Source organism: Opisthorchis viverrini, assembly GCF_000715545.1.
Source record: "Opisthorchis viverrini unplaced genomic scaffold opera_v5_57, whole genome shotgun sequence".
NCBI classification, from domain to species: Eukaryota; Metazoa; Platyhelminthes; class Trematoda; order Opisthorchiida; family Opisthorchiidae; genus Opisthorchis; species Opisthorchis viverrini.
In genome coordinates this window covers 1,198,397-1,209,827 of record NW_008751714.1, presented here as the reverse complement: position 1 = coordinate 1,209,827, position 11,431 = coordinate 1,198,397, and the positions used below count along the sequence as shown (strand labels likewise).

The 11,431-nt window shown below is 45.6% G+C and overlaps 1 protein-coding gene across 1 annotated transcript in view; it reads right to left on the bottom strand.

The window, feature by feature from the left end:
* Positions 1-237: 237 nt before the first annotated feature.
* T265_13347 (hypothetical protein) overlaps positions 238-11,431 on the bottom strand; it is a gene marked incomplete at both ends in the record, with an annotated part of 35,627 nt that continues 24,433 nt past the window's right edge. Inside the window, 6 exons of the mRNA XM_009168458.1 lie at positions 238-418; positions 471-939; positions 2,699-3,227; positions 7,593-7,869; positions 8,298-8,567; positions 9,783-10,018. Of these exons, the coding sequence (XP_009166722.1) occupies positions 239-418; positions 471-939; positions 2,699-3,227; positions 7,593-7,869; positions 8,298-8,567; positions 9,783-10,018 (1,961 nt within the window). The remainder of the gene's footprint in view (positions 419-470; positions 940-2,698; positions 3,228-7,592; positions 7,870-8,297; positions 8,568-9,782; positions 10,019-11,431) is intronic.

Below are 11,431 nucleotides of genomic sequence, written 5' to 3'. Positions count from 1 at the left end.
TTTAGTGTTTCATATTTGAATTTCTCACCACACAAATGAAACGACAGTTGTGTAAGAAGAATCATCTCGAAAAAGGATTTAAAATCTTGTGTGTAATGAATGACCAGGTTTGGGAAAAGACCGCAGCACAGAGAAATGATTTAGCATAATTATGAAACGCAGTTCCGAATGACGGAAATAAATGCAAAGGCGAGGAAAATGTAGACAAATGGACGAAAACAGCAGTCACCGGTAGTTATTTCGGTAACGAGTCTTTGTGTAAACGGGGTCGTTTTTTATCCAGAGCGGGACTGACAACCGACGGTCTTTTACGGATTCCATTCATTGCCGTCGTCTTGGAAGATGCATCGCTCGGTGAAGACGATGTTTCGTTAGCCGCCGCAAACGTTTCAGTCTTTAATTTCCGCTTCAATGTGACCTTGAGCGGTTCTACACGCCGTTCAGCTTCGCCNCAGCTTCGCCCTAGGTACAATCTCCGGCTGAACATTCTCGATTTCCTCTGCAGTTAAGTTTTCTGTGGTTTCTTTGATTCCCTTTGCTGCCTTTATTCCTTTGCCCGTGGGTTTTTTATCTGAATCCGCGAGCTGAGGTCGGTGGCCTGGACCGGTGATTTTCATGCCCTCGTGATCGGTACAAATCCAACGGAAACTGGAGATGATTGTTGAGCTAGTGATAGAATTCAGGCCGGTCTTTGCAAGATCCCACCGTTCCTTATCCAAGTCATCCACTTCGATCTTCGAATCGAGCGCGTGGTCCAAGCAGTATGAGTTTGGACAGCGCCAGCACAAGTGAGTCGAAGGATGTCCACATTGATCACAATAATGCCAAGGGCAGTACCAAATACCACTAGGTGGGCTGGACAGTCCCAAGCAATTCAGGTGGAACGATTTAGGGCAGCTGCTCTTGTCACAAAGCAATAATTCACCCCCGTCCCCACATCTGTAAGAAAATATAATAATAGTAGTAGTAATAATAATAATAATAATAATAATAATGAAATAAGTCGCTGCCGATAGTTCGGTAAAAATACATCCTAAGACTACTTTAACATGTATGCCTTGAAAACTGGAATGAAAATTGAACGCATCTCACGGTCCAAGCAATATTTTAATCCAAAAACAGTTGGCAGTGCTGCACTGGCAACAGAACAAACAACCCGAAACGCCAGATGATCATTCACTCATCGTTTAGCTGTAGCACCCTGTCGGTGACTAACTGCCACGCCATAAGAAGGAAGCACAAGGGCTGGGAGACTCCCAGGTTGCCCAAGCCTAGACAGGGGAAGTCGAGAAGCAGTGGTCGGGTTCAAATCACGGACCTTCCGGTCAGTAAATTCGCGTTCTAACCGCCTGAGCAATCTCCAAGGCGATGATCACGAAGAAGAGAATTGTTATTAGCAGTGAATGCGCACTGAATAATTTAATGGACGGAGGCTACGTATGGCTACTTCCCGTGAGTTGGATCCTCATATATTATGGCTGGAATGTTCTGTTTCTAACCATTCGCCAACAATCCGGGGAGCTTAATTTAATATCTGTAAGTTTTCTTTGAAGGATCTTTTTTTATTGAGACTCACGGTTATGTGAGGGGGCTGCGCGATCGCTTCGCTACAGGATGACCATTGACTGGCTATTTATATCAGGGTCGCTAACGACTCGTTATCTACCACGTCGATTGGTTCATCTGCAAGTGTGTTTTGGGTTTGACCTCAATCCGTCTTGCAGGGGTTACGCGCGTACTGAGCCGTGCAGCAGAATCACTCTAATGATTTCAGATAGTTTGCATTTCGCAGGGTCCGGGTAAGGAAGAGCAATATCTTCAGTATACTTGATGTCCGTGAGCGAACACCCTAGGAGTGTTCCCTTGACCTCTGCCTCTTGACTTCTCCTGTCTAGGGTGGGTAAACTAGCAGCCCTCGTGCTTCTTTCAGGTGGCATGGCAGCTAGGCACCGAAAGGGTGCTACAGGTGAACGACTTTTTTAGATAATGAAGACTCATACATCAACGATCACGCAGTTAAAGTGGGTGACAGAGAGGACCCTAAAACGACACTACTGGGTTTTGTGAACCCAATGGAAGATACGCTTTAGGCACATACGGGTTTCAGTTTTAGACCTTGTCTTGAAGTGAAGAAACAACTGATGTAAACCTGATCAGAACGAAGCCTAGCTTGATTCCCGCTAATATTACTCTCCTGATGATGGCTAACCTGCGTAGGATAATAGCAGGTGTGGTCACTAGACTCGTACCCCGGTGGTACTCGCATGATGATCTTGCGTATTTCAAAATGAGCAGCAGTATCTTATCGAAGCTCACCATAGGTAGGTGACTGCCACATGGTCCAATTGAGGCCAGGGCTGACTTGGAGTTCGTGGCCTCCAGTTGACGTGGTGTGAGCCCTTGTGCTAAGTTTTTACTGCTTAAAGACCGCTGATACCCAACAAAGGATTGAACGCTTCGCTCCTCATTGTGTGTGAGGTGAGTGCCAACCCCAATCGTTCGCCAAGATGGGTTACCTCCGAACTTATTCAGCCGACGTGAATATTCATATCATTCAGCAGAATCACGAGATCTATACCGTCTCATATAAGACTTTTGCTACGCCATGGGTTAGCTAATCCTGCTTCAAATACGGCAGAGCATATGAATTCACCGACTGCTTGTGCAAACGAACCAGGCGGAATCGCTTATACGTTACCTGTAGCAAAAATCTTCGTGTGGTGGAGGACGCAGACCAAGCAAAGCATACTGATCGTGCGCAATGTCTGGCTGAGGCGCCGGAAGCTTGGCCTTGGACATGGCGGCTCGTGCTGCTGCAGTTGTTGGTTGAATGAGTGCGCGGTCCCGACGAGCCGAAGCATGCGTTGAGGCTGCCGCAAGTAAACTGACCACAGAGAAAGCCTGCGGCTTTTGTTCTGCCACTTCTTCGTTTGTTGTTGAGAGAGACCCCCGGCTAGCATTTGTGTCTGCAGGCGTTTCGGATGCAGACCCTTTTGCCTTCGACTTCCGACGTTCGTTAATCGCCGATTGCGAGGACACCGGCACTTCAGCAACGTGGGATTGAACCGATTCAAAACTTTTTGGTAAGTTGAGCGTGCTGGCGCATGTATCTGCGCCACATAAACAGAGAGAGGCTGCCCCCATCAAACCAGTGGAAAGAAACTGCGAAGTCCGGTAATCAACGGTCAACTCCTCGTTTGGCGCGATTGCCTTCAAGGCGAAAAGACCTGTAAGGCAAATAAAAAGGTATACAGTAACCCCGGGGAGGAACAGTCGAGATTAGGAAAGCAAAAGAACGAAAGGTATTGAATGAATGAGATATGAATAGATAAAAAATACCCCTCGGCTTCTGAGCATAATTTCTATCGCTGAACGAAGACTTGGCGGTGGTATCTTCAGTCTATAAGAAACGACTTGAGATAAAGGGAATTCCATGCAGGTTAATCCGTCACTGGCTTTACTCAACACTTAGCCAACACGATACGAGTGTATCCCAGTAGCCAAATCTTCACGCAACAGCGACATGAGGTGGAATGGCGAATATGAAGGTCATCCTAGATAAGGACTTATGGTTAGTCGTAACTGAAGCAAACTGCAATGTCGAAGGACGGAACTATCGACAGCACTAGCTCGATCTATAAACTTATGGATCGAAATCGTTTCTTAAGAAGTTCGAAAGTAAGTTGGAGTATGTTACAGATGATTGGCGCCATAATATTGACTGATGGCCCAAGCAATTTAGTAGTTTGATTAGGGTCACAACCATGGATGTTTTACCAACCTGGTAGGCAGTTCTCGATGTGGACCGTAACCAGAATAATGTGGCTAACATCTGTTGCCCTGTCTATAAGGATGTAAGTCACACCATTAGGTAAGCAGTGAGATAAACCTGCTGAGAAAGACTCACCGTTGTTCGCCTGGGGAACGGTTGTCTACGCAACTTTGAGGCCTAAAGAGAACCAAGCCACCCGGACAGTGTTCACCCTAACACGTTTGTCAACTGGCGCTCGCCACACAAGCCTCTTGGGTTACCAACGCTTTGCGTTGTTCGGGCTGCCCAAAGTCAATACGTGGACCAAAGCAATTCCTTAGAAAACAAAAGTGACTGCCTTGTTGCTGAAATGGCACCAAGTCTTCAGCTAAATCAGCAGCTCCAGACCGGAAGCTGCTACAGTACTGACCGTTGGCTCAAATAGTTTCAGTTTGTTGTTTGAATGATTTGACAATCATCACCAATTTGTATTTTCGTTGTCCATTTTGTCATTCGTACTAGAAGTTTGAATGGAACGGGTAAATGAATAACATATTTCGAAAATAACTAGTGACACCCTGCAGTAATAGCCATATTTGCTGTTGGTTTATTCGCTGAGCTCAGCAACTTGATTACAAACGTTTCATCACCAATCGAGATGACATCACCAGTGTGTTGTTAGGCAACGTAGTGGTGCGTAGCGATGGGTAAATGGCTATGTGCTGAATAGTGCTGCGTGTGTTAAACTACGTGCTGCTAGCAGGGGCGACCTTCGATCACGATTGATTGTTGGGTCGGGAGATTCCATCGGTTGGTCTGTTAACCTGTGATCTAATTTGTCGCTGACCATTTGGTCCCACTCTCGTATTTTGGTCGCTGCTCGAGTGACCTCTGTCACTGAACTCTCTGGGTTCCAGTTTGTGACCTCGATTCGTGATGCAATCAAATCGCCCAGCTCAATGAACAAACATGACCCGAGTTACCAACATTCTCCTCAATAGTCCTATTTGTGTTCCCGCTATAATCGTCATACGTTTAACACGTCGCGTAAATCTAAGGCCCAAGCGAGGTTAAGAAACTAAGACGACCGATGGTAACGTCTGAAAAAGTTGTTCCAACCATTTGTTTACTGTTGCTCATAATGGACCATAAGACACCACACAAAACAGCCAGAAGAAAATATGACGATCTGGCGATAGGATTTAAAAAACAACACATCTTTGAGCCTAGCCTAAAATGAAATGAATAATTGTTATTGTAACTTGCTGTTGCGCAGGCGGACAAGTCGTTAGCTCCACAGATAGAATTCGACAGAGTCACATTTAAGATACGACCTTGAGAAAACAAGGTCCGTGATTCGAGCCTAATGCCGGCAACTCGACTGCTTCTATCTAGGCTTAAGCAAACTGGCACTGTCTCTGCCCTCGTGCCCCCAGTGACTTGGTACTTGGGTGTTACATCTGAACGATTTTTTTAATCAGGAATCAGAACTGGAACGTCACACTGTACCACAGTGTTCGTCAAAATATGGTTCCTGCCTCATGCCTCCGTCACCACTCATTAAGTCGCTTTCCACACAATCAGGTGGACCTATCACGAACAGATTAACATCGTTATTTTTGAGTTTCGTGTAAGTGGGCTCATCTTCCATTCTATCAACCGTACATCACATACGCCTGAAGGGCATTTGTTTTGTCATTCACGCCGAGTCTTGTTAAGTCCCTGTTCAAAGTTTTGAAAGGAATAATTCTATCAGATCACTCACTGTTGAGAATTTGATGTTGACACTTTCATCCAGCTACAAGCTTAGAAACAAGCATCAAATGCGATACCTGAATCCAGTAGCCCATGGAACCGTGAACTGATGTGAACGCTACCATCATCCGGGAATATAGATCGTTTTACCGATGATTTGGAGGCGCCTTCGAGGCGGTAGTTAATACAATTGATGCGTAAGTACGGGCCTGTCAGTGGACCTTTAAGTGGGGAGATTGCGAGGAGAGCTATGCATTGAAGTTATTAGCTTGGATGCAAGAGCGCCATTGAGGTCGCGGCTGAGCCATGTCTGACAACGTCCATAACCATTGATGTGGCCCGTCTTGGGTTCCCCATTCATGGAGACAGTAATGACGGGCGCAACTGAGTTCGCTGCTAATGGCTTTTATACATCGCTGCCAAATAATTGTTTGACTTCTCCTGATTCGTCTCCACTCTTAGCGCGGTTGTGCGAAAAGAGCACGCCGAGGGAGTCGGTCGACCTGACAAAACCATTTGACGTACTTCAACATCACTGGTCCGGTGTTCACACCGGACTCGGGCAGGGAGGGGAGTCTGGTAGGGAGACTTCCATAATCCTATTTATGATGCAGTTGAAGTGGAAAGGTGGAAAAGGAAAGCCTTGCCTGATGTAGTGAACCCATATTAGAGCTTCCCATAGGCCATTACGTGTCCATGAGAGTTGGCGAACAACACCCTAAGGAGGGTCAAGAATTTATCGGGGGCCCCTTTGCTCCACAGACACTGCCATAGTGCCTGAGGTTCCACAGAGTCAAAGGCAGCTTTCAAGTCAAGCAAAACAACCAACAGTGGTCGCTGGAAGCAGCATCCCTGTTCCATAATCTGCCGCATGGTGAAAATGTGATAGATGCATCCACTTGCAGGATGGAATCCTACCTGGTCTCTCCCTGTGTTCAATCAACCTTTGAATAAGAAAAACGAGGGAGCACCTTCAACGCCAGAGCTACCAGGCAGATGCCACCGTGGTTTTCACACAGCGTCCGTCAACATTTTTGGAGATAGGAATGACTGCCGATATGTCCCATTCTGCAGGTAGTTTCTCTCCACTCTATATCGCACCAGTGAATATTATTAGATGGGTCACCAAAGATTCTCCACATTCTTTGAACAGTGATGGATACAGACCTTTTGATCCTGGTGCCTTCCCAAGTTACAGTACGGATATTTCGTACTTTCTTTCTTCTTCCGACAGGCGACCAAGGTTTACATTCCATTCGCCCGTACACACTATTTTTCACAGGGTGTGTTGCATAAGGCCAGCTAAACTGTCCGCTGAAGTGTTCGACCCATCTTTCCAGTCAACGCTTTGGGAGTGAATTTGTGAACCGCCTTTTTCACTTATCGTTTTACTGAATGTTGGTTTCCTAGCGCCAGTCGTTGATGTACGTTGATATAGGATACGGCTTTTCCTGTAGCAAAACCCTTCTGCATCTTCCGACCTTTAGACATTCACCAGTCTCTCAGTCTTTCATGAGTCTCTTCACTGTTTAGCCTTTGAGGGATTTGCATGAGCTGTCGTATTCCTTGCCTGATTGTATTGATTTCCTGACATCAGTCATGACTAGCGTCTCGACAATATACAGTGGTCATTTGAGCGTATCCGAGACGCCGGACAGAGAGCACTGAAAGCCACTAACATAGATCCTTTCACATTATGCCACACTTCATCCACTTGGTCGCTACTAGTACAGTGTTGGGTTACCGTGGAGAGTTGTCGGGCTAGTTTAGATCGACACTGCATTTCTTCGAAGATGATGGATAGGCATGTTTCTTAGTGATTTGCGGGAGCCGATTTCTCACAAACTGAGTGTCAATCGACAATCCTGCGCAGGCGTCCACTGGTTGTATCACAATTGACTCGAAAAACCCCTAAAGAAACCAGCGGATCGTATGATTATCGGGCGGTACATAAGTTGGATGTTGTGCTTCTGACCCGTATATTGGACGAAAGGAAGGAAACCCATCAATAAGGAAAGGAAAGCCATGGCAATTTAGTCTGGAGACAAGTGATTCAAATAGAATATGGAACATCGGAACAACTCACCAACATGTGGTTTTTCTCCAGTAAGCCAATTGTCAGCCTGCAAATTCGGTTCACAGGAGTGGTTGATGAATCGGGAAAGGTTACCCTGTTTGTGCGCATCTACAACGAAATCCAGATCGGAACTGAGACGGGCAAGATAGGTTTCGGCTAGTGGTTGAAAGCCTTTTCGTGACGAACTGATGTTTGCCAGTGCATTTGGACCAAGAGCTTCGAGAATTCGCTTATTGGCGTCGTCCAGTGTGATGATTTCTCCGACATATTCAGTGACTAAATCACCCTGTTTTGTGAATTGGCAAACAAAAAGAGAGGCGTGGTTAGAAGACTGAACAAGCAGAGGAAAGTATGGTATATTTTACAGAAACCATATTACGGAAATGGAAAAACACGACCACTCTCGTAATCTACCTTCTTATCTGGCATACAGCCAAGGATGTGGTCCAACACTTCATTTCGATAGTGTTAACTGGATGGGGACTCTTGCCTACATGCCAGAGTTTCCATTATAAAATTCTTTGGTATCGTTCGCCGAACGATCCGAGTCAAAAAACGGTATACTGAGCGATTCGGAGCTTAGTATGAATCCCAAGTAGGTAGAAAAGCGATCTGAGATTTCGTCTCCTGAATTATAGTGCCACATGCAACCACTGGCAGTCAGGTTGCTCGAAATGAAAACAGTTGAATGGAACTGTCGTTGCTGACACTTACTGATTTGAACGATTTGTTGGCTTTCAACCCGAAGCCACGATTGACAGTCCGAAATAAGGTCACCCGATCCGCCTCGGATGTGAGAAGCATTTGGGCGAACCGTCTATTACCACAGTCCTTGGTCCCAAAGGAGCAAACTGCACTGGCACAGTCGGCTCGATTCCGTACATGAATGCAACCGGACTTGTTTGAACACATAGTATTTGTACTTGATGAGGTCGCACAAGAACAAGGCGAGGATGGAACTCTGGAAGTAATGAGTTTGTGAAGCTGGGCAAAAAAGAAAAACAGATGCTGTGATGAAGACCAACAGAAACGTAGGGGTTGCTCACGAACAAACAGTTGGGACTTTCACCTCTATGACTGGAAACAATACATTGAAGGGCTAATCCCATCCTGTATCGATCTGGCCACTTTTCTTTTAAGCTAACCCTAGCTCCCTATTATAAGGCTTTATTCAGATCAACCAAAATAGTTGTACTACGGAGAAGCATCATTGTTTCTATCTGGTGTTGCTGTCAAGGATGATGATGATGAGGATTAGCGCGGGAATGCGAGTGGCCGGATCATGCATTTACGGTTCAGTTCAACCTTTCAGCTCTTGGCTATTTTTCGTTTCATAACTTTGAGATACCGTCCTTCCAACACAGGGTAACTACATCTACGGACAGATTAGAAGTGCTTTCGCTTCCTAGATCCCAGTAAGTTGCCAAAATGTACCATGTCTCGTCCGTCCGTCTATGACGTGACGAACATCAGTTATAATGCAGACGAAACGCTCGTGTTACGGTGGTGAAGTTCCTTTCGGGTACTAATGTTAATCGAACTTCTGATGTAACCCTGGCAAAGCCATTTTTTATTCACGTCAGACCCGAAGATAACCGAAATTCCACAGAAAATTAGGAGATAACATGAGTAACACAGCACGCCCTATGAATTGGGTAGTCCTGCATCCGGTCCTCCCACAGGTCTTGGTCTCAGATACCGAAATCTATCGGAAGAGCGGTAATCCATGAAGTATCTGACGGGAGGATTAACATCTCACTATTGTTCATGCGGATGTGTACTACTGACGGACCACGTGATACCCAAGTGCACGATAGTTCAAAACACAGTGGTTTTAACCAAGTTGACGTGCCTGTAGTGCGTGAGGAGTTTGGGATTTCAGATCATTATACGGGTTAACCTCAGGACAGTCTACCTCTAGGTAGTGCGGTCTTGGAAGAGTGATCCAGTCAGGCAGGTCGGTGCAAGCACAAAGTGATTTCCGAAAGTATTGAAGACAGGTGTCTGTACAAGCAAAGAAACGGTACCTGTCAATACAGATTAGGAACTTACTATACGGATTCCCTATAGATGGTGAAAGGACCTTGTATTTTTCAGGACTTCAACTGCCTCATAAAGCTTTATGAATTCTAAGGCGATCAAACCAAATCACACATCCATATAACTGAAAACTGGTTGTGGTGGAGCGTCTCAACTTACTTTAGGCCACAGTTTTTCAGGGAAAATACTGCTGTGCAATGGTGTCAGTTCAGCCAGTGCAAGTGCTTTACTTTCTTCTTCCAAAGACGGATGGATACCAACATCAGCGTCCATGGATGCCGGTGGCAAGAGTTCCTCATCCGGCAAAGGATCGGCATGCATAGAAGTCAATGGTAAACCTCGTTTGAGCACATGGTTGACGTATAGTTGATAGGCTTTCGGTGCGCGCTTCAATGCTGTGGATGAGAGGTAATAATAATAATAAACTGAGACAAACAGAACAAGGATCACAGTAATGTGGTAACCTAGCGGCCACGGGGGGTAAATAAAAAGTGTACTGTCATCGTAATTTTTCATAACAGAAAGGTGATATAATCTCAACAACAAAAACATAGTAAGCAGTAAACAGGTTTGGATAAGGTTCATTCAAATATTTTCAGTTCACTGGACAATTAACAGACTTGAATCTAGAATCCGTTAAAAAAACTTGCACAATACTTGAAGCCCTAGTGTCTGTTCCTTTGGATAGGAACACGAGTCCATCATACAGCTTAACACTATTGGTAATAATAATAATAATAATAATAATAATAATAATAGGGGAAAATAAACGTGAGTCAGAGAGCATCTATTTTCTGCTTATCGGATCCCAGGATCGTAACATAAGACAGCAACTATGTCCGGCCGCTATGAGAGTGGATGATTGGAAAGTTCGGCAATGCAGAAACTACCTGTCAGGGCGCGCCCAGACAGAAGAAAAAGCACATGTGCACAGAGTGACGCATCCCCAAGGTCACCATCGGTTCGACACGTCCGGAAAGTAGGTGAGTCGGCGGCTCCCACCAAACACGGTTTAGCAACACACGACCAGCGTAGTGGGCCTGAGAATGTTCACGACCGGAACACCACCATTGGCTGTACGGAGCGAACAAGTGAACGACCATATTTGGCCAATTAGTCATCCTATATATTTACGCAGACGCTCTGTATGTTTTGTCCTGGCAATACAGCCGTGTCCCCAGTTCTCTGTCTTCTCCCTATCGCGTAGTCTGGCAGGCTCAGTGCAGGCGTAACCAATAGCTCGGCCACCTAACGTAACCCCACGGTCACTGCACACTCTAATCAACCAGCTTTATCTGAAACTGGCTTCTTGAAGTACCTATGACGCCGATACAGCTGGAAAAGTCTCGAAGTCTATCCAACAAACCTGAATCATGGAGTTATAAACTACAATTCAGACGATGATGATGACAAAAGATATCGACTGCATCAAACTGAAAAGCGAAGACGTGTCCCTCCGAAATGTCCATATTGGACAGCTCTGATGCACAAGATTTCCAAAGGGAGGAAAACAATGACAATAAAAGGGGAGGAAACCACGGCGAAAGGTTATTCGGCCTTCCCTGAGTGAGGGAGCGATGCATCTGTTTCGGTCAGCTAGCTTTTCGGCTGACTATAGTGCAGTAGTTCCAGGTGCTATAGTTCCATTCACAGAGGACAAGAACAAAAAAATTACAGCAACGCGTTGGAGGTGCTAAATGGTTCTATTTGTCCGGTATGGCAGCTATGCGGTGAAGGCAACAGTTTCGATGCAGGATTGCTGGTGACTGTGAGACATGGCCACATCCATAACGGTCACTTGCCATTCA